This window comes from Cheilinus undulatus, linkage group 9 (assembly GCF_018320785.1).
Source record: "Cheilinus undulatus linkage group 9, ASM1832078v1, whole genome shotgun sequence".
Classification (NCBI taxonomy): domain Eukaryota; kingdom Metazoa; phylum Chordata; class Actinopteri; order Labriformes; family Labridae; genus Cheilinus; species Cheilinus undulatus.
Window position 1 is genome coordinate 5,048,111 of NC_054873.1, and position 27,296 is coordinate 5,075,406.

Sequence of the window (27,296 nt, forward strand, 5' to 3'; positions counted from 1 at the left end):
GATGTTGATGATTGACACCTGAAGCTTTCTGCACAGAACCATTTCTCTGTTTATGAGTCTGCATGTTCATGGTCTGCTGAGCCATGTCTCCTGAGTCCTTATTGAATTATCCTCGGTGTTTTTGAAGATGAAATGAACACACAGACCTCGGTGAATGCCTCCTTAACACACTTACCTGAAAGTGAGTCAGTGGAGGCTCACAGCTTTGAAATTCAAACATCTCTCTGTGGATCGAAGGCAGAAAAACTCCACATTTATATAATGGCAGAAGTGACCCTCGGCTTCCTCAAAAAGCGATATAACCTGCCTGGAGCCATGTTTCTGCTTCTCCAGTCAAGGCTGATACCGAGAGAAGATGAGGACGTTATGTAAGAGTGATGGGAGTCAGTCTCCCCTCAGCTCACAGATAGCTTAAAAACATTCTTCTTCTCCAACATGTTTGACTACGCTGACTTTCTAGGAACTCGTGCCCATAAATGTTGTAGCAGTTTGTTGGTCACTGGGGCCCGTTGAACAGTAGGGGTCTGTCCAATAATGAGACTGCCCTTTATCTGCTCCAGCTGCTGGTCCAGTCTCCTTTGTGTCAGCCGTGAGCCCGACATATTCACAGAACAGCCAATTAGACAAGCTCAGAGTCACCTGAACACCTCTGTTGTGAGCTGACTTCACCACAGCTCCTGTAACCTTCACTGTAATTATCCAGCACCTTTCAACTTCAATAACACCACGTACTCTTAATGATATTGTAGTTATCTATAATTACACTGACAGAGTGATTAGCTGTGATTATACTGGCGTCCCATCGCTGCTATGAGTCCCGCAGCTGAAGTGTAACAGCTCTTAAATCACTTAGGGCCTTTTCATTAGGTATAGAGTTAATTTGAGGATGTCCACGACTGTTTCTTTAAGTTCATTAATAATCAAGTGCAGTCCCTTTAATAATTTATGTATTTAGCTTTTATCTTAGCACTGAGACAAAGGTCTCTTTTCCAGGAAACAGACCTTGCTTTGCCTTGGGAGAATCATATATTTGTTTTTAATGGGGTTTAGCATTAGTTTATGAGCGATTAGAGCTTGTTGGCATACATTTAAAGCAGACTGTGACTGAGACAAAGCTTGACAGTGTGAGGGTGCTGAGAATTATAATACTGTATCATCTGCATAAAGATGAACTTTACTTTACTAATTTTTCTGCAGTGTTATCAATATACACTCATTGGCCACTTTATTAGGTACACCATACTAGTACCCCCCCTTTGCCTTCAGAGCTGCCTTTTTTTTCATAGGAATTGGTCCACATTGACTGTGTTAAATGGACTCGAGTATCCCAGTTTCTCTTTGTGCATGTATACATCTTCAGAAACCGGGATATTATGGTATCCCGGTTTTGAGAAACCCGGTGTTGCTACCTGGAGAACTCCAAAAAAAAGGGTACACTGTGTCATGTATATGGCGTATCTTATTTTCTGACAGCTGTAGACTTTGCTTTTACTTCATTTAACCTCAGATATTGTAAATACTGTGTCTGAGTTGTGGAAAACAGCTGATCCGTTCTGCCCAAAGAGAGTAACAGTTGAGTAGCTGTGTCTGCAGTGGATCAGTCTGTGAACTGACAGCAGTTTTGTGCCAAAAGTCACTCATATTTAGATAAAACATGCACTGAACAGTCTAAATTTTCAGCCATGAATGAAACGTAAGCATAGTTTACTGTGGAGACAGAGAATGACCACTAACACCACGAGTTACCGGGAATTAGAGCTCTGTGAGCTGAAGATGGAAAGACGGCACTCGGTAAGAATCCTACACAGTCTTGTCAACACCTCATAGGTCTGAAATTTAGAAACAATGATGCTTTCAGTGAACTTTTTAAAAGGAACCCTGCATGAACAGACATGTTAATCTTGTTGGATAGATATTTGTATCTCTCAAATGTATATTGAACTAAAAAACTCTCTAGATATCTGCATTTTGAGTAAATTTGGGCTTATAAACTAACTAGGACACCGCCATGTTTTGGTCCGGCTGGTAGTGTGACGTCACAGTTCTGCAGTACTTCCAACAAGCACTCTTCGCCGTTCCTATGCAGTAACAGTTTTTCAGACGGTTTTCTGCTTGCAGCTGTTGCTGCCGTAACAGCTTTCATACCAGACATGAGTTTGTTGTGTGTTGGTTTTGTCTCCCTGCTGTCAGTCAAGTTTTACCTCAATAAAACTCCCTACAAGTGACTAGATTCAGTGTATAGTGGAAGCTTGCCAGGAGCTTTTCAAATATAAGTATTATGTACATATGAAGGGAGTTTCTCCAAAGAATGCTGAAGGGGGCTTTTACTTTGAAAAGTACAAACCAGAAATGCTTTCATACTGTGTTTACCTTTACCTGAACTGTGCAGAAACAGAAAGCTTCATAAAGAGTCGACGTTTGGGGAACAACTCTATTAAACAGACGCATTTTAGCTTGTGGCCTTCATCTGGTTCATCAAGAAACAGATTTCAAACAGATTCTGCAGATGTGGATGTAAATATTTGCTACAAGAAGGTAAATATGGCTCTGTATTTATCATTTTCCTGTCTAGATGGACAGATAACCACTCATGGTGCAAATAAAAAATAGAGGAGACCTCAAATTTTAAAATTCTCAGTCCAGACACAAGATGAACTTGTCTGATCACGCAGGGTTCCTTTTAAAGTAAAAGCTGAATCTTTTCAAGGCCCATCTTGAGCTGCCCACACTTCACATGCTTTTATTTTGAAGTTGTTTCCAGGACAGTTATTTAGTGAAGTCAGTCAACTGCAAGTTACTTCGCTCTTTCTTGGTGTCTCTGCCAAACTGACATCGTGATCGATAATAATAATTCTAATCACCTAATAGCCAAAACTATTTGAAATATCGAGTTATAGAAAGGTTATTCATCTAAGATATCTCTTTCTCTGTTTGCCATCCTCTCAGTCTCTTTTTCTGCAGATGCTCTATTATCTGTAAGCAAATGTAAAAAAGATTAAAGTGCAAATGAGAAAGGAAGTACTAAAAAGCCTTTATTGTAATGGCCAAATCATCAAAAAAGGCAACATGGCTCTCACCTGGCTTCTCTTCTCTCTGATTCATGCGACTGCCTTCATTGGCTGTAGTCTACATAGAGTTGTGACCACACGACAAATGTTTGTTAGACCTGAAGAAGACTGGTTCGGTCGAAACATGTTGGCTTTTTAATGATTTGGCCATGACAATAAAGGCTTTTTAATATTTCCCTTCTCATTTGCACTTTTTTGTGTTTATAGTGCCTGGTTTTCTCTCCTTTTCTTGGACAGTTTTTTCCCTGTTTTCCAAGAGCACCCAATTTTAGTTTACTATTGAAACACCTTAGTCATACTGAGCAGCAAGTCAACCCCCCTACTTTGCTGTAAAAAAAGATTCACTTTGGTTTGTCCTGTTGATGGAATGAGGTGGTTACCATTTCTGCAACGTGGTGTTGGCATTTAATTGTGTTAAACCCTAAATAACCAACATTGATCTAATTTTTCTCAAATTGCAAACTTTGGTTTATGTTTTGCCTGCAGCGTCTGGGTTGTAGCTTGTAAGAAAGCTTGAAATGTCAGCATTCTTCACCTGTCAAATGTTTTATATCATGCACATTTAGTCATGTGAGGTGTGTGCCTGCAAACAATCAGCAAACAGAGTCTAATGCTGATAGATATATTTTAGGTTTTATTAATATTAAACTGTGTGTTTTGAGATAAAATAATGATCCCCGTTCCTGCCTTCTCCTGACCACTTTTTCCCATCCCAATCACTTTTCAGCCAAATCACTGCATTTAGTGTGTCTGCTGTAAGGTTAAGGGTTTTTTGTTGTACTTTTATCCACAAAATCAAACAAGCATTTGATATGTCTGTCTTTTTCTGCTGCTCTTTAGATTTATTTGTTGTTTTATCTCAAGGTCAATTTAGAAAAATAAAAGATTCGTATCCACCCCTTATCATGCTGTCACCCACATTAAGAGCAGAGGTAATAAACACGTTCCCAGCTGTTTGTTTCCGTCCCTCTTCCTCTCATGGCTGACATTACTTAAGAAAATGCGTCGTTCGTGTGTTTGTGTGCATTTGAAGTAAACACACCTTACTGTTGCCTTGGAAACTGAGGAAACTATTCACCGAGCTCAGCGTTCTTTCCCGCCCTTGAGAAGTGGAGGGGTCATTCACCGTCTCTGCAGCTCACACAGAGAAACACTTAAAAAGACAGTTGTGACATGACAGCGTGTAATCACCAGAGTGTGTCTCCATCCTCCCGGCTCCATTAAAGCCTCTCTGAGATCAACAATAAATGATTGTTGATAACAGCCGTCACTGATGGGACTCTTTACTGCCTGTGGATATGTAACTCAGACTTCATGTGATGATATTAATAAATCAGTCAGAAACTGACTGGGCGACCTCTTTTAGATTTCTACTTTCCAGCCCATGATTCCTGAAGAGTCGCATCTTGGATTGAGAACGCCTCGTTCCTTGGGATATACGCTTGCTGATTCAAAGAGCTTGTGGCGTGGATGTTATGTGTGTTAGTCTTCTGCAGGATTTTCAAAACAGTTAAATCTATCATTCTCAGATGTACACTCTGACATGGTGAGAGTTGCAACTGATTGCAATGTGCTGCTCTGCACAGTCCTGAAAGCCTGCCAGTTCAGACCGCTGCAGACTGAGTAGACAATGTTTAATTTCCAATGCAGTAGTGCTCTGAGGTTGTTCAGACTTTATGCATCAGATTAAAATTTACTGTGTGCATTCAGATACCAAGTGATTGCACTTTGGTACATGCTTCCATATTACTCATTAATGATATGTCTTCAGTGATGACCTGATATCAGAACTCACTTTCCCATCTTTCATGCAAACAGCCTGGACATAATTTCTGTGGCTCTCCTAAGGCCGGCTCAGACTACAAGATTTTTTTGACAGTTCACAACGGAACTGTGTTAGACTATGCAACTAAATCTTGTCCCATATTGGCCCACAGCCTGACCAAACTACAAGTGCGATCCCGATTGCTCAGTGTAAGCTGATGTCACTACTTTTGACTGTAAGCAAGTTCAAAGGTTGTTGGGAGGGCAGGTCAAAGGTCGTCAATCAGGGGTCTTTTGAGAGGGAAAACAACAAACAATTATGGATTTTTTTATGGATAACAGTTATGGATTTATCAAGAGGAGGACAATATGGACTGGTTCTCCTTCAGATAGAACTTACAAATGCCATAACCTCCATCTATCCATCCATCTCCTCCACTTCTTTGGGGTCAGGTCAGTGGCAGCAGGCTAAGCAAATCAACCTAGACATCTTTCTCCCCAGCAACATTTTCAACTCCTCCTAAGGGCATTCAGAGGTGTTCTCAGGTTGGATAAGATATAAAATCCCTCCAGCAAGTTCTGGGTCTACCCCGGGGTCTCCTTCAAGTTGGATGTGCCCGGAAGACCTCCACAGGGAGGCGATCAGAAGGCATCCTAATCAGATGCTCGAACCACCTTAACTGGCTCCTTTCGACGTGAAGGAGCAGCAGCCTTACTTCGAGATCTTTCTGAATGTCCAAGTGCCTCACCCTATCTTTAAGGCTGAGCCCAGACCCCTTCCTGAGGAGTCTCATTTCGATTGCTTGAATGTGGGATCTCGTTCTTTTGGTAATTACCCAGAGTTCATGACCATAGGGGAGGGTTGGGATGAAGATTAACCGGTAAATTGAGAGCTTTGCCTTCCAGCTCAGCTTCCTCACTCCGACGATGCTGTTCAACTTAGCAAAACTGCAGATGCTGCACCGATCTGCCTGTCGATCTCCTGGTCCCTTTTACCCTCACTCATGAACAAGACCTTGAGGTACTTGAAGTCCTTCACTTGGGGAAAAAACTCTCCACCCAGAGGGAGCAACCCATCGTTTTCCAGCAGAAAACCACCAAAAATAAACACAATGGTTCCCCAGGGGGAGAAAAAGTGGGGACACTGGTAAATGATGATGCTAAGATGAGGAGCCAATGCTCTCCTGTTGGCAGGCATCAGGATTCAAGTGGCTGATGTCAGATCAGGGTGTCAAACTAGACACTGATGAAAGAAAATTTCTGACATGCTAGTCTTGTCGAGTCGTGGTCATGAGGCGTCATTAATTGTGTCACACTACAAGACCATTTGTTGTTCCTGACACTTACAATTGGGCCCGAGGTTTGACGACGAGCTGTAATGTTGCAACTGGGCCAAAATCTAGCTGAATTCATGTTGTCCAAGCCGGCTTTTACTGTGGCTTGGCACCCCTACATTTGTTTGTGTTTATGTATTCACTTACACACAAATTGGAGTACAAGGTACATTAAAAAAATCAAAGAAATACAGTTTTGTTCATAAGTTTTAAGCATGTAGGGTGCCATGGATTCACCGCAGGGCCCAATGTGACACAGCCTGGGGCTGGAGAGGGGAATATGGTGGCCAGAGTCAAGCTTTGCCAACACACAGGTGTGTCACTCAGCAGCCAAGGTCAAGCTCAATGGCATCTTTTTTGTCTGGGCCTTTAGACCGCCTGTAGTTTTCAGGCTCTCAGGATGTCCACAGCATGATCAGGGGGCTTGTGGCAACCCTGCTACACACCTAGAAGCAAACTCCTACTGAACACCAAATGTTCAGTAGGAGTTTTCCAACACTGTGTCTGTCTGGCTTTATAGAGGACCTCTTTGTGTTCTTTGTAGGTGGGGGACTCAGGGGGACTTCACCACAACCCATCCTCTGCCCTCGGTCAAAGTGAAGCTGTTCACAGAAAGTACCGGAGTCTTGGCTCTGGAGGACAAGGAGCTGGGCCGGGTGAGTGTCTCACTACACTTAACTTCAGGAAAGTTAATACACAAACTACACAACAACACAGCTACACAAAAAGGAGTTAATTTATTTATGATCTGAGTCAGATCAGTGTACTTAGATTAAAATCAAGTACAAATATGCATGTTTCCAATAAAACATGTTTATGAATAAAGGAACACATTTTGAATCTTAATTTTATCTATTGTCTTTGTATTATTATTATTAGTAATAGTAGTACTCTGGAGCTATTTATGAGTTTCTAAACCAAGCTCTATTTTATTATGTATACCCACAAACACCTCCAAGGTTAACGCGATGATTCTTCATGCAAGTTTAAACATGAAAAGTAGCCTGATCATAATACCCCAGGGAAATTTAAGACATTCATAGTTGTGTTCAAATGTAAAGAAATATGAAAACGAAACACAAAACAAAACAAAACACTTTACTAAATTTTAGATGTGTATTCACAAGATGCATATATGAACACGACTGAACTCTGCATTTGTCTCCTGTTTATCTAAAACTAACATACAGTGCTTATAAAATTAATTCACCCCTGTGGATGTTTTAAAACAGATTTCAGCAAAGTAATGTCAATTAAATAAAAATATTTAATGTGAAATAAGTGACTGCATAAATATTCACCCCCTTTAAAGTGACTGACCTGATTCAATAGAGGTCCACTCAGTGATTGGAGTATAAAGACACCTGTGTCTGGAAGGTCCAGTCTCTGGTTAATCAGTATTCATGGCTACCATTACACCATGAAGACAAAATAACACCCCAGGCAACTCAGAGAAAAGGTTATTGAAAAGTTTAAGTCAGGGGATGGACATAAAAACATTTCCAAGGCTCTGAACATCCCCCAGAGTTCAGTTCAATCCATCATCAAGAAATGGAAGAAAAATGTCAGATGTGTAAATCTGCCTAGATCAGACCGTCCTCACAAACTGAGTGAGCGTGCAAGAAGGAGACTAGTAAGAGAGACCACCAAGACCCCTATGACTACTCTGAAGGAGTTCCAAGCTTCAGCAGCTGAGATGGGAGAGACTCTGCAGACAACAACTGTTGGCTGGGTTCTTCAGCAGTCAGAGCTTTATGGGAGAGTGGCAAAGAGAAAGACACTGTTGGAGAAAACTCAGATTCAATCTGGACTAGAGTTCACCAGAAGGCATGAGGGAGACTCCATGGTCAGGAGGAAGAAAGTTCTTTGGTCTGATGAGACCAAAATGGAGCTTTTTGACCATCAGACAAGATGCCAAACACTGACATCACCACAAACACACCATCCCCACTGTGAAGCATGGTGGTGGCAGCATCATGCTGTAGGGATGCTTTTCAGCAGCTGGCCCTGGAAGGCTTGTAAAGACAGGGGATAAAATGAATGCAGTAAAATAAAGGAAAATCTCATAATCAATCAATCTTATTCAGTCTGTGAGAGAGCTATGTCTTGGGAGAATATTGATTGAGTAAGACAGTGAGCCGAAGCATTCAGAGAAAGCTACACAGAAATGGTTTAAAGACAACAAGGAGAAAGTTCTGGAGTAACTGAGTCAAAGCCCAGACCTCAATACAAGAGAGAATTTGTGGCTTGACTTGAAAAGGGCTGTTCACGCCTGATTTCTGTGCAACCTGACAGAGCTTGAGCAAAGACGAGTGGAGTAAAACTGCAGTGCCTAGAAGTTTGATCCTGATTGAGACCTATCCACACAGACTCAGCACTGTGTTCGCAGCCAAAGGGGACTATACTAAATAATGACTTGAAGGGGTGCATATTCATGAGGTCACATATTTTACATTTTATATATTTATTTAAATAATTGTAAAATCTGTTAAAGGGTAAAACATCCAAGGGGTTGATTAATTTTTATAGGCACTGTACTGTTCTCAACCCATATATACCTAAGCCCATCTTTAAATACAGCCTCTAAAACCTGATGTTTCTATGCTTAGGCCCGTTTGATCATAAAGGAGTGTGAATACAGGCCTGTGGGAGACTAGGGAGGTGGGACAGTCAGTGTGCCGTTAACCAGCTCTAAACAGCCTTTCTCAGAATGGTCCCTTTTGATGGTGGATAGTTTCTAGTCATATTAAAATTCCTTTTCCTCTTGACTGAAAATAGTTTCATAGAAAAGTATTGTGGACTGACTCGATGACCTGAAAAGTGAAGAAGACTTTTAAATTCCTGCCAAACTTCAAGAAATCAAAGTTAGTCCCTTGGCCTTTGACATGCTGATTTGGTTTAAGCACAACCTGAAAGACTGAGAGTCTCTTCAGACCAATTACAAGAGGAGCAAAAACATCTTCAAACAGGATCAGAATGACTGAGGAGTAGCTCATCACGAAGTATAAAAATCATCTGAAACATCCCCTGAAGTGATAAAACCATCACTGAAGGTTTTAATTACTGGCTGATTCTGATTGGACGGTGCAGGACGGAGAGCTAGAGGTTCAGTTCTGTGATTTTTGATGTTCGTGAGTCAGACCAGGTTGTGTTAGAAGAATCCTGAGTGAGAGACAGTTCAGACTGTGTTTCTGTTTTCATGGAGAGCAGACGGTTGAAGGACACTGATGTAAGAGCTGAGCATTGAAAATGTGTTTAAAGGTGGAGAGAATCTCAGAGCTAAGAGCTGCTTCAACAGCTTTTATGATTACAGCGAAGAACATCTCAGTTTGAGAGACACTAGAACCGATAACTCCAGCGTTTCTGGAGATCTTCACTTATTTCTGTTTTTATCTGAGGATAACTACTCTGGTTTTCCTGAGGTGAATTTCTCAAGATCCTATGGACATGACTGAACAACGGCCTAGTGCAATATTTTCTGAACCCAGGGTCACAGGCCAGTTTTACTGAGTCACCGATTCAGGTCAAGTCCAGTATGCTGTTTGCATTGACCCCTGATCGTCCAGGCCTGCACCAGACCCTTGCCCCATCACTGCAGCTGAGCCCTCCACGATGTACACCACCACCCTCGAGGCCTGGTCCTACTCACAGGGTCCTGGGATGAATAAAGCTTTATTTTTATGCTATTTTATCCCTTCTATCCCCTTTTTACCAGCAAAATAGCCACTGAAAATTTGAAATGTGTGCATCAAATTGAATTTACATTCTTCTTTGAACATTTGTTTCAAGAATCTGGAACTTTTCTGCATTTCTATTTCTACAATATCATTGCAGTATGTTGCATTTCATTACTATTACTCATGCCCCCCCCCCCACAAATGTGCAGTGCCCCTAGCATTTTGCACTGCTCCTGAGCATGTCAGCATTAGACGCATGGTCCTGCCAGTGACGCCTGAAAATCATTCCTCATGCTCCTCCCAGAATAGCTTGTGTGTGGGTTGCGTCAGCTTGCATCATGAAGCCAGAGGGCATCGCCATTTTTAAAACCGCTTTTGTCCCTCAGTGTGTGAAATTCATCCATGCAATGACAGCGGTGGTTTGCTTATTAGTAAACATACATGACTGAATGCAGATTTTACTGAAAAGACGCCTCAATTCAATAAAGGTTGGTGAAGCTGAGCGGTCTGTTGGTGCACAGACCTCAAATGGTGTGTCTTCAGGCAAGTCTAGGTGTGCCTTGAGAATTTGTATAACCATACATTAATACTACAGCAACTAGAGATTCTGTATCCCATGTTCTAGCTGCATGTCAGCGTCAGACCTTGCATCACTGTCCATCTGTTATCTGTTAAATATGCAGTTCTCTGCCCTGTATACTGACTGTTTTTACATGTAAAAATGTAACATCTTATGCTTTCACTTTGAAAGTGGAGAATTGGAAATGTGGTGCCTTGTACTGATTAGACTCTTAACGGCTGCGAGTCACACAGGTTTGTCTCCATGTTAGCACAAGTCAGACCATAAAATTACCTAAATGATATGGAGAATATTCATGCATCACAGGCTCCACTTTGTAAAACAAGCTAACAAGTTTGACGAGTGAGGAAAGTTGAACAAAGTTGAAGAAAATTAAGAATATCTTCTGGTAGGACACTCCTGGTACCTTGTCATCCACTGTGCATCCTCCTTCCTTGTTACTTGTCCATCTCAATATGAGTGACAGAGAGGAAAACAGAAATGGGGTAATGGGGGAGAAACCTTGTGCTGTTGAGTTGCATTGCACTTCATCGCTCTCAGACTGTCAGGATGCCATGACAGGAATCCCTGGAACCAGAAGGATTTGCAGTTGCAGCGTGTGTTTAAGAGGCTATTTTGCAAAGACATGAAAATGATGTACCTTGAGACTTCGGCTTGATTTTCGGTGTGCCTTAGGGGAAAAAAGTTTGAAAACCACTGTCTTGGACACATTGAATGGGACTGTACTGCCACTCTCTCTCACTCTCTCTCTCTCTCTCTCCCGTCTCCACGCGACCCTCAGTGCCGCCCGCACATTCCCTCTGGCTTGGGAAAAAAGCAAGCAGAATGATACCAAAATGCTGTCGTCCATGCTGTCAAAGAAAAAATACAAAGAAGAGTTGGGAAAACTTCCTAAAAGTTGAAGCAGAGAAGAGGACTTTTTAAAATGCTGTTTTAAACTAAGGGCAATTTGGACTCAGGTGCACTTTTATTTTGAAAGAACATCAGGAACTTTTGGTAGATTAAAGATAACGACATGCACTTAACCAGGGAAAAGGAACTTGTTATGGATTGAAAAGGAAATAAAAAACAGTTAAAAGGTTAATATATGATATCACAAAGTTTAGCTGACATCTGACCCATCCACTGAGCTGTTTGGGAGTTTTTAAAATGAAATAAGACATTAAGGAGCAGTGGAGGACTTATTTTACATCACTGCGTCTGCAGGGAGATGCTGACCTGGCTTACTAAGAGTGTGTTCAAAGGAGCAGCTATTAAGTGCAATGTCTAATATAATTCATTAACAATGACCTTAATTAATTGTGATTAATGACATTAATGATTAATGATGATTTTATGTGTAGTTGTGAAGGACTAAAACAACATCAAAAACACAGTATTCAAGGTCACAGCCTAATTCCTCTACAGAGGTACTTAATATTAAACACTTGGACTTCTTACTGCTCTTTTTCATATTAACATTCACTTCTTTAATCATAGAAAGCTCATCTTTTCTTAGTCAAGTTGCTGTCACAACTTTTAATTGAGTTTCAAAATAAAAGTCTGTTTTTATCCAAAGAGGATGCAGAGAAGACTTAACATGAAACAGTGCAAAAATACAAAATAAAGCAAAGAACCATAAATCTTATGGGTGTTACAAATACTCTATTATACTTCTGATAATAATTAGGCTGGCTCTCTCATTAAGCAGATTTTCTTTGAGCATTTTCCCAGACTGGATCTGAAATAGTACATGGATTAGTCCACTAATTAGAAACAGCCCATTCATTAGCTGCAGTGTATAAGATAGATAAAAATATGTCCCAGTAAAACCTGCCTGTTGAATAATTAAATGAGATATGGTAGTTCAACAGTCATAGGGGACGTTTTGTACTTTCAGTTTGTAGATGTTTTGGCCGTACATGGTGTATTTTCGTAAGTTTGGAACCACAAGAGAGCACAAACTTCTCATTTCAGTCTTGATCTGAAATCATTTGCAATCACAAATCCACAGGCCCAAAACAAGGACACAACTATTTGGCATCAGAAGATTCAAATGCGAGCGTATAAAAGTAAGTTTTGAGACGTGATTTGAAGGTGTCAACTGACGAGGCAGCCCTGATTATGAAAGGAAGGCTGTTCCACAGTCGCATGGCCATGACTAAGAAAGCCTGATCACCTCTAAGTTTATAATTAGAGCTAGGGACTTCTAGAGGGCTCAAATGAAAAGATCTTAGTGGTCTACTGGTTACGTGTATCCTTAGGAGGTCAGCTATGGGGGATGGAGCTAGTCCATTCAGGGCTTTAATAACAAACAGGGCTATTTTAAAATTTATCCTAAAGTGTACTGGGAGCCAGTGAAGACAAGCTACAACTGGACTTACATGTTCCCGTTTTCTGGCTTCCTATTAGCAGGGTGTACCAGAGTGTACCCAGCCTCTTGCTCAGTGACAGCTAGCCCCAGCCCTCCTCAACCCCAAATGGGTTAAGTGGCCTAGATAATGGATGGATGGACAGCTTGATTTTATGAGCACAGTTACATAGAGAGAGTCTAAAGAGGACCTACAAACGCTGGACCATTTGTACACTTGTACTTATCCCTGCACTCTTCTGTTCCTCTCCTTAGGTGATCCTGAATCCAACCACAAACAGTCCAAAGCAGGCTGAGTTTCACCGGATGGTCGTCCCTAAAAACAGCCAGGACTCTGAGCTGAAGATCAAACTTGCCGTCCGCATGGATAAGCCGCCAAACATGAAGCACAGTGGGTGAGTCATGGGGTCTAGGTTTCAACTGAAGCTTAAGGATCTCTAGCTTAACCCTCCAGTTTGTTTGTTTCTCATGGCCATGACAGGAAATCACTTCTGGATATGGTGGGGCAAAATCTGACAAATTAACCTCTAGATTCAATCTAGTGGGAGATTTGTGGGCAATGTTAAAGTCAGTTTTCCTCCTGGGTGAATTCTGTAAGTGAGACATGGTGTTGTATTCTAACGGTGTGCTCTTTCAGCTGCAGGGGGGTTGACAAATGTGCAGCAGGTTCAAATCAAACTTCTTTAGAGATGGCAGACACTAAGGAGGAGGAAATAGCGTGTTGCATTCCTCTCATTAAAAATGCATACATGGGAGTGTGCTGGTGTATGTATGTCAAGGTTTTTGAGATAAAATAAGATCCATAGAGTCGAGTATGAGTCACAGGTCCATGGTTTTGAGGGTTTACGAGAAACCAAAACCTGCAAAGAAAAACTTTTATTACTCCATAAGTTTATCAGCCCTTTAGGATGTATTCACTGTAACTTTGCTGACTTCCACAGGGCAGTAGAAGAGGGCAATAAATACATTTAAGCAGTTTATTTAACTTTTGGGTTAAGTATGAATTTTATAAAATTTTGCACTTTCAACTTGATCATAATTGTACAGTTTTGCCTCTGGTTTCCTGAGCTCCTATTAAAACACAAGTTCTCTTAAGATGGAGGGAATGTGTCACCCTCTTTTTCATTTTTATTTTATGTATATGCAGACGAAATTGTCAGTTATTGCTCTATTCCTTCACCAACACCAGGCTCTCTGTAGCTTAAAGGCAGCTTTTGACTATACAGGACACTGTGAGAGTTAAAACTGAATCCTGACAAAACCAAACTTATGTTTTCAAACTCAAATTAAGCTACCCTTTGCCATTAAATACCACTTGTTTCCTTTTCCTCAAATTTTTGTCTCTTCTATTTGCCACTTTTTTGCCCATTTCTGCCCTTTTTCACCATTTGTTGTCACATTTTGCCCATTTAAGCTACCTTTTTCCATTACATACCACTTGTTTCCTATTTTGAACCCATTTTTGCCAATCTTGACTGCTTTTTGTCTATTTTAGTTGCTTTTCACTCACTTATGACACATTTTTGCCACTTTTTGACAATTTTTTGCCACCTGTAACTCATTTTTTTGTCACTTCTCACCCATTTTTGCTACTTTCTGACCATTTATCCACTCTTCCTCCCTCTTTTCACCCATTTTTGCTGCACTTTGACCCTATTTTGCCACCTTTAACCTATTCTTTTGCTACTTCAAGCCATTTTTGCGACTTTTCACCACTTAGATTGTGGCTGTTACAAATGTATTTTTCAACAATTTGGCTCTTTGTTTGAGCAGGGTTAAGTAACACTGTCATAGAAAAAGCCGGTTATCCTGCCCTGTATTAACATGTTTTCATGATGATATGACTGAGTCTGTGCCTTCCTATAAATACCTTGGGTTTTTGATTGATGATTCTCTGACTTTTAAGCTTTTAATTGAGCAACTATCAAACAAGTTGATAGATTTTTGGAGTCCAGAAAAGTATTAAAAACTTCTAATCCCTGGGGATATTAAAACTTCACAAAACAAAGAGCCGCTGAGACAGCATCCCTCCACTCAATGACTTTAATACAATTAGATCAAATCAATCTGATTCTAAACCCAGCTTGATGGAGATAATGTGATGTTTGCTCATCCATCAAAATCCAGTTTGACTCCAATTAAACACATTTGATCCAACAGGGATTTATTTATTTATTTTTATTGATTTAAAGGCCAAACAAACCAATGAAATCCAAGTATAAAATCTCTAATTCTAAATTCTGCCCCTTTTTCTTTGAAATAAACACAATTTTCTAAATGTAACAGCTGAATAAAGGGAACAGATTGACTTTAGTTAAAGTTCGTGTTTGTATCAGGACATTGTATGGATTATTTTCAGGCTGACAGCTCCACCTGCTGGTTAATCACGGAAACAAAAACAATCTGTGCACAATCAGAGGATGTTATTCTGGATGAGAAGTACATGATGCAATAAGATTTTATTAGTTTGGATCCTGGATTTAAATCCAGCTCAGTTTTTTTACTCCATACAAACAAACATTTGACAGGACTCTGTCTTACATGACTGAATGAGTTAACAGAAACTAAATCAAATGATTGGTGCAAGCACGAGAGAGAGAGAGGCATCAGGAAGGCGGATTTTTACATCCAGGGTGGAGGTGGAGCAGTTTGGCCTTGGTGTTTCAGATTTATCAGGATATAGAAACCTACTACACCTTAAACAGGGCATACACTGTGTGATTTCAATCCGACTCTCCAACAGTGGTGGTGGAATGTCAGCTCATACTGTGCAACTGAATCGCTTATGACACACAACCATTACGCATGATTTATGTGCTCACACTATATGGTCTGCTGGTCGTGCACGGTCTGAGTCCTCACACTGGACGAGTGAAGTCAGGACGGACTGTAACAGAAAACTGTCCTTTGAAAAAGTCTCACATTCTGGGGTTCAAGTTGTTTCGAGTCATATCTTCTCTCTCTCACTCTCTCTCTCTCACTCTCTCACATCCATGTCAGCTGCAGTGGGTTGGAATATTTCCTGCCTGTTAAGTTCCTGTATTAAAACCGGGGTGTGGGGGGCATCAGAAAGTCATTCCTGCTGCTGCTATGATGATTTAGGATGCTGTCTGACAGTTTACAAAGTATACCCCCCTCAGCCCCAAAGTTGAGGATTCTGCTCGACATGCTTTTTTTAACTCCCTCAGGGAAATCTACAGTTTACACTCTGTTGTTGATGATGCTACAGGCTGACTTACATGTGAACACACAGGATTCCCAAGGACATGCACTAATGGAGAGATGTCAGAGTGATGGCCTTGCTGCTCTCGCTGACGCTGGAAGTGAATTGGCACCTCTTTAGTTGCCAGGACAAAGTCCGACCATGACTAGAACCGGAGACCCTTCGATTCCCAGCCCAAGTTCTTACTGACTGAGCTTTCCTTTTTAGGGTTGATTTGCTGTTCACATGATTCCATAATTTAACAGCTTCAGCCATGGGCGAATACATCATGAAGTTAAAGTTTAATGTTTTCCACAATGAAAATGTGGTTTCATGTAAAATTCTGTGGCTTTTTAACTCAAAAGTAAACTTTTTCTCCACAAAGGCACTGTAGTAGCTCAGTGACTCACTGACTTCCCGATGACTTTTGCTCATGCTGCAGTATGAAAAGTAATGTTGATGTAGTGGTGATTCACGATTGGGAGACCGTGCATTGTTGTATTTTGAAGATGACCGGATATGTTGCACGTCATTCCAGCTGTTTGGATCAATCTGCTCTACGTGGATTGATGCAATTTGGCAGCAGCCAGTGCTGAAAATAGACCTGCTAAGTATCTCCAACAAAGCAGAGTGGAGTGGTGCCTCTGGGACGTGCTGGAGGCGGACCACAGCGTGGGCAGTGGAACTGACTAGAGAGGGAAGGATTTGCTCTGCAGTACGATTTGCCAGAGGACCCAGTGCTGCTGTTGAATGGGAGAAGTGGAGGTTAGTAGGAGAGGTGGCCAAGAACCTGACAGGCAATCAATAAAGTTTATTCAGCCAGGTTAATAAGATTTAACTTGAGTTCAAGCTTCTTAACTTGGTTGCAGAAACTTTATTCACTTGCTTCTTACTTCTTTCTTTGAGTGGGTCCATAATTTTGTTTACATCCTCCAGAAAGAAGAAATAAAGCGATCTTTAAACTTGGAGTGACTAAAATGGCACTACAACAAGCACTTTTCTAGCATCTCCAAACACAGACAGTGGTACTGCTGCTGGAAACAAACACTGACTCTTAAGGCTTTTTTTGTAAACATGCCCACATTCCACAGCAGCAATACTGCGGTTATTTTAAACACCTCATGATGGGGTACTGCTGTGTTACATCCCCTCCTTACCACATACTTGATAGCATTAAAGGTCACATATTTTACCCCTTTAAGACAACTTTATATTGGTCTCAGAGTTTCCCAAAACATGACTGAAACATCTGTTGCTTAAGAAACTCTCCAGTATTGGATTTTTGCATGTCTAAAAACCCTCTGTTTCAGTCCTGCTCAGAACGAGCTGATTCTGTGTCTGTGGCTTTAAATGTTAATGAGCTGTATGGCTCTGCCCCTGACTCCGCCCCCTCAGGAAATAGATGTGGCTCTCCTGATCCCCCTCTCAGCTGCCTGCTGTCCTCGCCTGGCCCTCCCTGCTTTCTTCCAAGCGGGAAGGGCCAACCCAACCTGGGGGCGGGGCTAAGTCCCCACACGACAAATGGGAAAAATCTCCTTGGGGGGAGGGCAGGAGCACATGTCTTTGCTAGAAAAGCCTGATAAGTGTTTTTCCAGTCCTCAGGCGTGCAAAAAGTCACTCTGTGCTCAATAAACCAAAGTATTTCCTTCGCTCTTCAACTATTTGGAATGATGAAGCACTAATCAGCAAAAGTTTTCTTTGGTTTAAAGCCACCCTTTACCTTCTGCTTTGTTTGTTTTCTAACCTTTGCTTCCTCAAACTTTAAATAATTCTCATAATTCCTCACCAGTTAACAGTGTTTAAGAACAGGCCCTTATACTGCAGAGACTAACATCAGAATACTGATTCAAAGACAGTCACATTCATGTATACAGCATGTATGCTGTGTAGTTCTTGATTTAAACCAACAGATGGCAGTAAAACACAATTTTCAAACTCACAAATGTGGGCTATAGGAGTGTTTCTATTTCCTCTAACACCACAGCGATGCATGGTTCTTATATTTATAGAAAAAAAAGCATCATCAGAATGATCAAACATGCTTTAAATTCAAATATTTATCACTCGACACTGGTTGACTCATAATTCACTAACTTGTTAAATCTTTTCTGCACTTCACAGGTTTCTATGTCAGACTTCTCTATCGACCACAACTTTAATCTAAATACATTTTTTTATGTGGTAAATAAAGGTGAATTCTACATCCGCACATGCTCTCTCAGATACAGTGGAGATCTGCCCTGCATGTGACACCAATCAATAAATCAAGCTCCATAATGACTAAGAAAAAACTGAATTTAGAAAATTATGAAGAATTAAAAACTGAAATATCAAACTGACATTAGTATTCAGACCCTTTGCAACAACACTGTAAATGTAGCTCAGGCTCCTCCCATTTCTCTGATCGTTGCTGAGGTGTTTCTACACCTTGATTGGAGTCTACCTGGTTGTCATGATTTGGAAAGGCACACACCTCTATAGAAGGCTTCACAGCTGACCGTGATATCAGAGCAAAAACCAAGACATGAGGTCAGAGGAGCTACAGAAGTGCAGAGACAGGACTATGGAGTGGCCTCCACAATCCTCTACTACAGGGGTGTCCAAACTATGGCTCGGGGGCAAAATGCGGCCTGTGTAATATTTTTGAATGGCCCACAGAAGAACATAAAATTCATGTTTGATTGTACTGTACTTCAGCACTTCAGAAGTTTCAGCACGAGGCAGTTCTACTCTGCTAAACAAACATTTTGATAAGAACTTATTGATATGGGTTTTTTTTGGATCAAATTGAGACAACTCTGTAAAATGGTAAACATAACAGCAACTTTCTGGCCCCCTCTGTAGTTAAATATCACTCATTGTGGTTAAATAAACTCTGTGCTGGTACCCAGTTCTCTACGAATTAGCCCAGTCAAAAATGTGACCAGCCCACTCTGCCTTGACAGGTCTGTTCTGACGAAAGCATCGTCCTCCTTTTTAACTGTGTATAGTCAGGTCAGCTCACCTGCTAAAATATGATCAGATGAACATCACTTTACAGACAGAACAGAGGCATTAAATGTGCCAGAAATGATCAAATTTGGGTCCCAAAAATGTCTTTGTCCCAAACCATTAGATGTTTCATAAACAGGACATTACATTAGAAAATTCAGCCTCGTCAGGTTTACCAAGAAAACTAAAAGATTTTTCAATTTACCCCATTTGCAAAAAGTGGAACTTATATTTTTCAGTTCAGCTCTGAAAAAGTCTTAGATTTGATCTCCTTCATGCCGTGGATCTCTGTGTTGATCTCCATTATTTATACAGTTAATAGCCCTCGTTTTCATACCCAAAATACAATAAACTCCCATCCCTAGTAGCTAAAGATTAAATGTATGAGAAAATACAAGTTGTTTTTTCTATAATTATTTATAACTGCTGCAAATATTTACATTTACACACATGCAAGTGAATGCAGTGCATGATGGGAAACACACTGTACCCCTTGGTTTCTAGTGTGGTCCTGAAAATTTTTTCGTTTCAGAATTGGGATACCCCTTCACCCGATGTGAATGTGCAAAACCGAGGGGAAGGGCTAAAATAATCTATATATAGCCCCGAACTTTATTTGAGAATTTCCTGTAAGTACAGTTCTTCAGCTAATTTGAAGTGGTACCTAAACCTTCCTTTCCAGCTGAAATGTTCACCAGACACATCCTGATCTTGCACTCGGATCTGGAGAATGCATTGGTTTAGTTTGCAGAAATGAGCTCCTGAACCCCACCAAATCTGTTCTTCACTTTTAAAGTCTGAAAACTCAGCACCTAAGAGGCTAAACTGAGGGGTAATTATAGGGTGCAGTTCAAAAATACACCACAAGGGGTCAGTGCTACTCTCTATTAAGAATCACCTCTTTGAGCCCGTCTTCATTTTTAACTCGCTCTCATTTCTTTGAGGCTCGATCTGCTGAATGTTAAAGCTTTTATGTTTCCTCCAATCAGGGGATTTGATGCTGTCTTAACTGTGAACTTTTAATCCAGAATACCAGAGCGTTGAAGAACGCTGTGTGGTGCCACCATTTTAGTCATTTAGCCCACAAAAATCAACTCAGATCAGAGAAATGAAACCACAGAAAAGACCAACAGATGCCTTTTTGTAGCTAAAGTAAGACAAGTAAGATTATAAGAATGCACCATAGATTGGGGTCAGAATTTAAAAGACTGACTTTAACTTTAACTCTCATAAGTGCCTGTCTGATTTTAAGAGCTGCACTAAAGCACTGTTCTTTTACTGATGTTTAAATGGAATCAAACTTTCTCTGAAAGGCCGCTAAAAGAAGAGCACAGTCGTGGCATGCATCCTTCAGATGAGAGAAGCTGACAGTGAATGTTTTACCTATCGCCTCATCAGTGTGAGCAGCAGCAAGATGGAGATGCTCGCTTTGTTTCTGGCTCGTATTGAAGGTGAAACGCCAAAACAGACTGTGATCGCAGCCGAGGAAAACATACCAAAATATCCTTGCAGGTTGGCCATTTAGTGCCGGGATTATTAGGATTTATGGCCTGAAATAAAGTCCAGAGGCAAACTTCAAGGAACATGTTTGTTAGGTTTGAATAAAACATGTTGAAATAATTTATTCTAAATGCTCTTTTCTATCTACCTTGATGGATGATGGTTCAGCTCAGTTTGGAGGAGCGCAGGTTCAGGTCCTGGTCAGTTATCCTGCTGTCTTACACTCATTTACACATCTGCAATGATTTTTGAAGTTACTCATCTACTTTATATTCTTTTAGTTAGTTTTTCATGTTTACTACAAAGTATTTAACCATTACTGAGGTATATACTTAATGTTTAACTCTCAGACTTGCCATCATCCATTGTAATGTGCTGCATGTCAGTCTAATGACTGTAAAGTCTTGTTGAATCTTATTCTATCATCATTGTAGAAAGTATATCATGTTGCATCATAGTCTATTGTACCAAATATTATACAGTCATGAACGAAAGTATTGGCACCCCTGGAATTTTTCCAGAAAATACACCATTTCTCCCAGAAATTGTTGCAATTACAAATGTTTTTGGTATACACATGTTTATTTCCTTTATGTGCATTGGAACAACACAAAAAAAACAGAAGAAAAAAGACAAAATTGACATAATGTTACACAAAACTCAAAAATGGGCCAGACAAAATTATTATCACCCTTTTAAAACTGTGGGTAAATCATTTTATTTTAAGCATGTGACGCTCATTTAAACTCACCTGTGGCAGTAGCAGGTGCTGGGGGTGAAGAGGTGAGAGGGTCAGACACAGCCAGCAGTGATGAGTGAGGAGACAGACCCAGGTCTGCGTAATGGCAATTTTCTTTATAAAAAGCTGGAGAATGTTAAAATTGGCAAAATTGAAGCATTTATTGATACTTTAAACAGTAACCTTCATTTATGACAACAGTGACCCTATTACAACTTATTTAGCTATTGTAAAGATAAAAGGTAATATCACTTTTTGTAACCATCAGCCGCTCCGGTGAAAGTTCCACCGCTCTACGCTATTGCGAACTCTGACCCAGTGCTTTGCATTGTGGGTAACAGGAGGTGAAGCAGACTGGTTTCGATGCATACTGTGAAATTTTCCCGAATCAGTACGTCATCCGGGTATTTTTGGTATACAGCAACTTTCACATTTGTTCGCATACTGCATACTAAATTTTGGGCAAATCAGCACTGCTAGTATAGTAGGCAAATTGGAAAACAGTCAAGGGAAGCAGTGGCAAGACATGTTTTAGTACTTATTTGTTATCGATACTTTGTCAGAGTAATCAGTACCCAAAAGGGTGCTATATATGGATACTTTAATAAAGATACTCCCACCACCAGTGTTTGGAATGACCACAAGACCTCGAGGTTCTCAGTGTACGTTTGGTTTCATACGGAACTAAAGGTCAGAGAAAGCTGGGAGCAAAACCTCATAGAGCTTCAGTCTTAAAAAAAAAAAAAAAAACAACCAGAACATCCACAGAGAGAGTGTGAATAGGCCAGAGCAGGAGTGATACAATCTAAAGGATTATAAATTATTTATTCTTCCTCTAACTTTTATTCAAATGTTTTTCTTGAATCAAACACCACAGTCCTACAAATGTGAAGTAAAACACTCATTTTAATCAACGTGCAGGATGTTAATTCAGCTTTATGATGACTGTTCGCAAAAATAAATCCAGTTACAAAAATAAATACAAGGCAGAAAATAAAAAAAATGTTTTCTAGCGTAAAGAAAGAAAATCTAACCTTAGAAATTCAGATAAATATTTCTGCAAATCTTAAATTATTTTCTTGAGCTCATTTTGATTATTTTAAATCCAGAGGCAACCCAGGTAATGTGATAGTCGTGTGATTAAGACAGACCTGGGTGAATTTAACTTGGTAAAAAATGATTTCATGATCAATAAAAGAACATAAGAACTGAAAAGTCATGCGAACTCTGCACTGCAGGATTTTGCCGGTTTTGTCGGATTTTTAAAATAGCCATTGAAAACCTTTTTTCTGTTGTAGCTAGAGACTGAACCACTTTAAGATTTTCTTGTGTTTGTGAGTTTAATACTGAGAATCTCTTCTCTAGTATCTCATTTGTTGTACTATTTGGAGTTTTTATTTTCTATATAAATACTCAGTAAAACTGTTTCTCAGCCCTACTCTGCTTTCTTTATACCCTCCAGATAGGATTTTTTCGACTAGGTGTGAAGCAGAGAAGCTGTATTTCCCCTGGTTTTGATTCAAAAAGTCTAATATCCTCTCAGTCCTTATAAAACTCCCTTAAAAAGTGAATATCCAGCTAAATGACCAGTTAAAGATGGATGTTTTTTTGCAGCGAGGACTGTTAAATGCCTGCAGTGAACTCTTTGCCGTCTTCAGTCCATCAGCGCGGCGGCGTGCGGCTGAATGGACGTTGTAAACCCTGCAGGAGGACGCACTGCACAAATCATTTTTCACAAGTGGCCGGCGAGCGGTGCCACATGTTAACCCGCCGTGGCCCAGATTCTCGGTCCAGACGCGCCACAGCCTTGACTGGAGGCCTTTTCTTTGAGGGCGGGCGGCAGGGCTGAAGAAAGAGGTCTCGCCATCGATTGATTTTCCTCACTTGCACTTGCCTGTATCCCACGCTTCAGGAGGCCCGGGAGCAGCCATCGATCGAGGGGCCACACCGGTCATTCTTCCATTTTCCTGCAGTCGTCCTCAATGAGCTGCTGCCTGTGTCACGGCCTCTCTCAGCGCTGGACTCATTACTTTCTCCTTTTAGCGTCTTATTCAGAGGAGGAGGGGGGGTTAATGTGGTAATGGTGTTCACAGCTGGGGGAGTAATCACGCCATAATGTGGTGTTGTGATAGAGGAGTACCATGAATTGAGGAGCTTTAAACGGAGCATGAAGACTCTGGAGGGCGCGACTTCTGCAGGAAGATGTCCAGTTTTACAGAGATCTTAATATAACTACAGTGGCAGGAAGGCTTTGGGTGTTTAAAATGTCCACACACTATCCTGGAAAAATGTCATCTATTTGCTTAACCATATTCTTAAACTGTGTAATTATGTAATTTCCTTCAAAGTTACCTTTAATCTTCTGTGCCACAAAAACATGCATGCAATCTTCTCTGTTATTTTAGCTGCCTTTATATCAAGTCATGCATCACATCCAAACAATATGTATTTTTCTTTGCATAGCGGTATTACCCTTCTATCCCCCCTAGATATTGTCAATGATTGAAGTTGTTTCCTTCTAAACACGAGTTTTATTCTAAGTAAATGTCTCTAGCTATGCGTTACCTGCAGTAAATGGACAAATAAATTCATTACGACTTGTTTTTAATTGCTGAACCTTGATCCTCGCCCATGTTTGGTGCATGTGTCTAACTAGGGCTGGGTATTTCTGGCTATTATCGTTATGCACACTCATTTGGAATAATTGACATGCCCTTCAAAGAAGCTGCTGTTCTTTATTGTAGAGAATAACAGCAAATTTAGTAGTTTGAATGATCCTAATGAATGATATTGCCAAAAGTATTCGCTCACCTGCCTTGACTCGCATATAAACTTAAATGGCATCCCATTCTTAATCCATAGGGTTTAACATGATCTCGGTCCACCCTTTGCAGCTAAAACAGCTTCAAGTCTTCTGGGAAGGCTTTCCACAAGGTTTAGGAGTGTGTTTATGGGAATTTTTGACCATTCTTCCAGAATCGCATTTGTGAGGTCACACACTGATGTTGGACGAGAAGGCCTGGCTCTGAGTCTCCGCTCTAATTCATCCCAAAGGTGTTCTATCAGGTTGAGGTCAGGACTCTGTGCAGGCCAGTCAAGTTCATCCACACCAAACTCTCTCATCCATGTCTTTATGGACCTTGCTTTGTGCACTGGTGCACAGTCATGTTGGAGCAGGAAGGGGCCATCCCCAAATTGTTCCCACAAAGTTGGGAGCATGGAATTGTCCAAAATCTCTTGGTATGCTGAAGCATTCAGAGTTCCTTTGACTGTAACTAAGGGGCCAAGCCCAGCTCCTGAAAAACAAGCCCACACCATAATCCCCCCTCCACCAAACTTAACACTTAGCACAATGCAGTCAGACAAGTACAGTTCTCCTGGCAAAACTGCCAAACCCAGACTTGTCCATCAGATTGAGAAGCGCGATTCGTCACTCCAGAGAACGCATCTCCACTGCTCTAGAGTCCAGTGGCAGCGTGCTTTACACCACTGCTTTGCATTGCACTTGGTGATGTATGGCTTGGATGCAGCTGCTCGTCCATGGAAACCCATTCCATGAAGCTCTCTACCACTGTTCTTGAGCTAATCTGAAGGCCCTGCAAAAAGTTGGCAACCACTGCGCACTATGTGCCTCAGCATCCGCTGACCCCGCTCTGTCACCACTTTGTGGCTAAGTTGCTGTCGTTCCTAGTCACTTCTACTTTGTTATAATACCACTGACAGTTGACTGTGGAATATTTAGGAGCGAGGAAATTTCACCACTGGGCTTGTTGCACAGGTGGCATCCTATCACAGTACCACGCTGGAGTTCACTGAGCTCTTGAGAGCGACCCATTCTTTGTAGAAACAGTCTGCATGCCTAGGTGCTTGATTTTACACACCTGTGGCCATAGAAGTGATTGGAACACCTGATTTCAATTATTTGGATGGGTGAATGAATATTTTTGACAATATAGTGTACTTATAATATGTCTGGACCACCGGCTGTGGAAATACTTAGATTGGCTAGAGAGGGAGCGATGTGCTCTGCCTGACGATTGCAGCATGGTCGCCTCCCTGTGGAGGTCTTCCAGTTGTTGCGTCTAACTGGTAGACACCAGGGTAGACCCAGGACTCACTGGTGGGTTTATACATTATATCTCATCTGGCCTGGGGATCCCCCCATAAGAGCTGGAGAATGTTGATGGGCCGAGGTGTCCGGGCTGACTTCCCTGTCAGCTGCCACTTTGACCCTGTGGCCCTGGATAAATGGAAGCGAATGGCTAGATGGACGGGACGCTAATATTCTGGTTTCACTTCACTTTAGGCCCACTTTTATTCATATTTACCTAAAAATCCCTACAAATATAAATGCTGGTTGTGTTTTCTGTCTTCCAGGTATTTGTACGCTCTGGGACAGAGAGTGTGGAAACGCTGGAAAAAACGGTATTTTGTCCTCGTTCAGGTAAGAAACTGGTGATACCAGGATTGACCTGTACTTTGTTTCATTAGTGCTGCTAGCTGGGCATGGTGCTATGTTTTTTGTCTGTTTGACTTGTAGGTGAGTCAGTACACGTTCGCCATGTGCAGCTACAGAGAGAAGAAGGCCGAGCCGGTGGAGCTGATGCAGCTGGAGGGTTACACAGTGGACTACTGCGACCCTCAGCCAGGTAACGCATAAACCCGAGGAAACAAACATCCCAGCTGGTAGACTGCAGGAGTTCTGAGTCCAAACATCCAGACTCAGATTTTATGGGTGGTTTTATCAAATCTGCTCTTAATCCGTACGTCTCAGTGGAGCTTAATGCCATAAATGGTGGAGCGGTCTGTCTCATCTCTGTGCAGCCTGCCTTGAAGAAGAATTCAAGAGTTATTTCCTGACGATCTGTGCGACTTGATGTAAAGTCAGTTGAAGGAGTTGGGAAAATAAAAAAACAAGATAGCTTACAGGGTCAAGATGTTGACCATAGTTATATCTATAGCAACAAGTAAGGTCACAGCTTTTCCATCCTATTCAGCCAAGTGTCCTTCAGAACAGATAGAATGAAAGTGAATACATCAGAGTGTGGCTTAAGTCTGTGGCCAGATTCATCCAATCACAGAGCGTCTTGTATATGAAAACTGATTATAAACAGGAAACAAAGAGCTTCATGGACTCAGAAATGAGTCTGTTTTAGGCGCTGTTTAGCATTGGATTCATACAAATATTGTCTATATTAAGAAGTATATTTTCTTGACAAATAGCCTTATAATTAAAGATAATATTACTCTACAGCAATGGTTCCCAACCCTTCTTCCTTAGGGCCCCTCCTGCTTGTATCTCAGAAAAGCTAAGCCCCCCAGGACCCACTTGGAGAATTACACATCAGTTTTTATTTTTCAACTGTGAATACCCCAACATAGTTGGCTTACATACACTTGTTCTTAATAAAAGATCTATGTATAAACTAACCATTATTATAATGCTGCATTACGGCCACTTTAGGAAAAAATAATTAAGAGAATCAAGTACTTTTCAAGAAGGGAAAATCTATGAATTCTCATCAATTCATGCCATTGATTTATGAGGGCAAAGAGTGAAATGTATAAGTTTCTTATATCAAAATTTAAGAATTTTCAAACTCAGAAATGTCAAGTATTCTTGTAAATGTACAACTTTACAATCTCAAATATTTAGATTCCCCCCCACCAAAATGTTCAGCTTTTTCCCCAAAAGTTAATGGTTAATAGTTAATAATTAAAAATGAATGCACATCTAATTTTGACACCGAGTAGACCCTGCCCCACCCCCTGAGATCTCTGGCACCCCCCAAGGGGGGCCTGAACCTCAGGTTGGGAACCACTGCTCTATAGTGAAGTTAAATGTTGGCACAGGTTTGTGAAGAATTAAAAAGAAATGATCCAGTGGTAAATTTGACTAATTTTTATCTATTTAATTTTAGTTTAAAATTAAATAAATTTTAAAATTTTAATTAAAAAATTAAATTAAAATTTTCATTTCAGTTTAATTTTAAATTAACTTATTTATTTAAAGCTATTTTTATGGTGTAAATAGTTTTGTAAGTGTGAATGTCTTTTGTTATACTTTTGTGCTTTATATCACTTTTTAACT

General features: G+C 40.8%; 1 protein-coding gene across 5 annotated transcripts in view; it reads left to right on the top strand.

Annotated features, from left to right (window-relative positions):
- cadps2 (Ca++-dependent secretion activator 2) overlaps window positions 1–27,296 on the top strand; it is a 343,471-nt gene that overhangs the window by 158,318 nt on the left and 157,857 nt on the right. For all 5 annotated transcript variants that reach the window (XM_041795900.1, XM_041795903.1, XM_041795901.1 and 2 more), the window contains exons 7-10: window positions 6,711–6,822; window positions 13,029–13,168; window positions 25,583–25,649; window positions 25,746–25,854. In XM_041795900.1, the coding sequence (XP_041651834.1) occupies window positions 6,711–6,822; window positions 13,029–13,168; window positions 25,583–25,649; window positions 25,746–25,854 (428 nt within the window). The remainder of the gene's footprint in view (window positions 1–6,710; window positions 6,823–13,028; window positions 13,169–25,582; window positions 25,650–25,745; window positions 25,855–27,296) is intronic.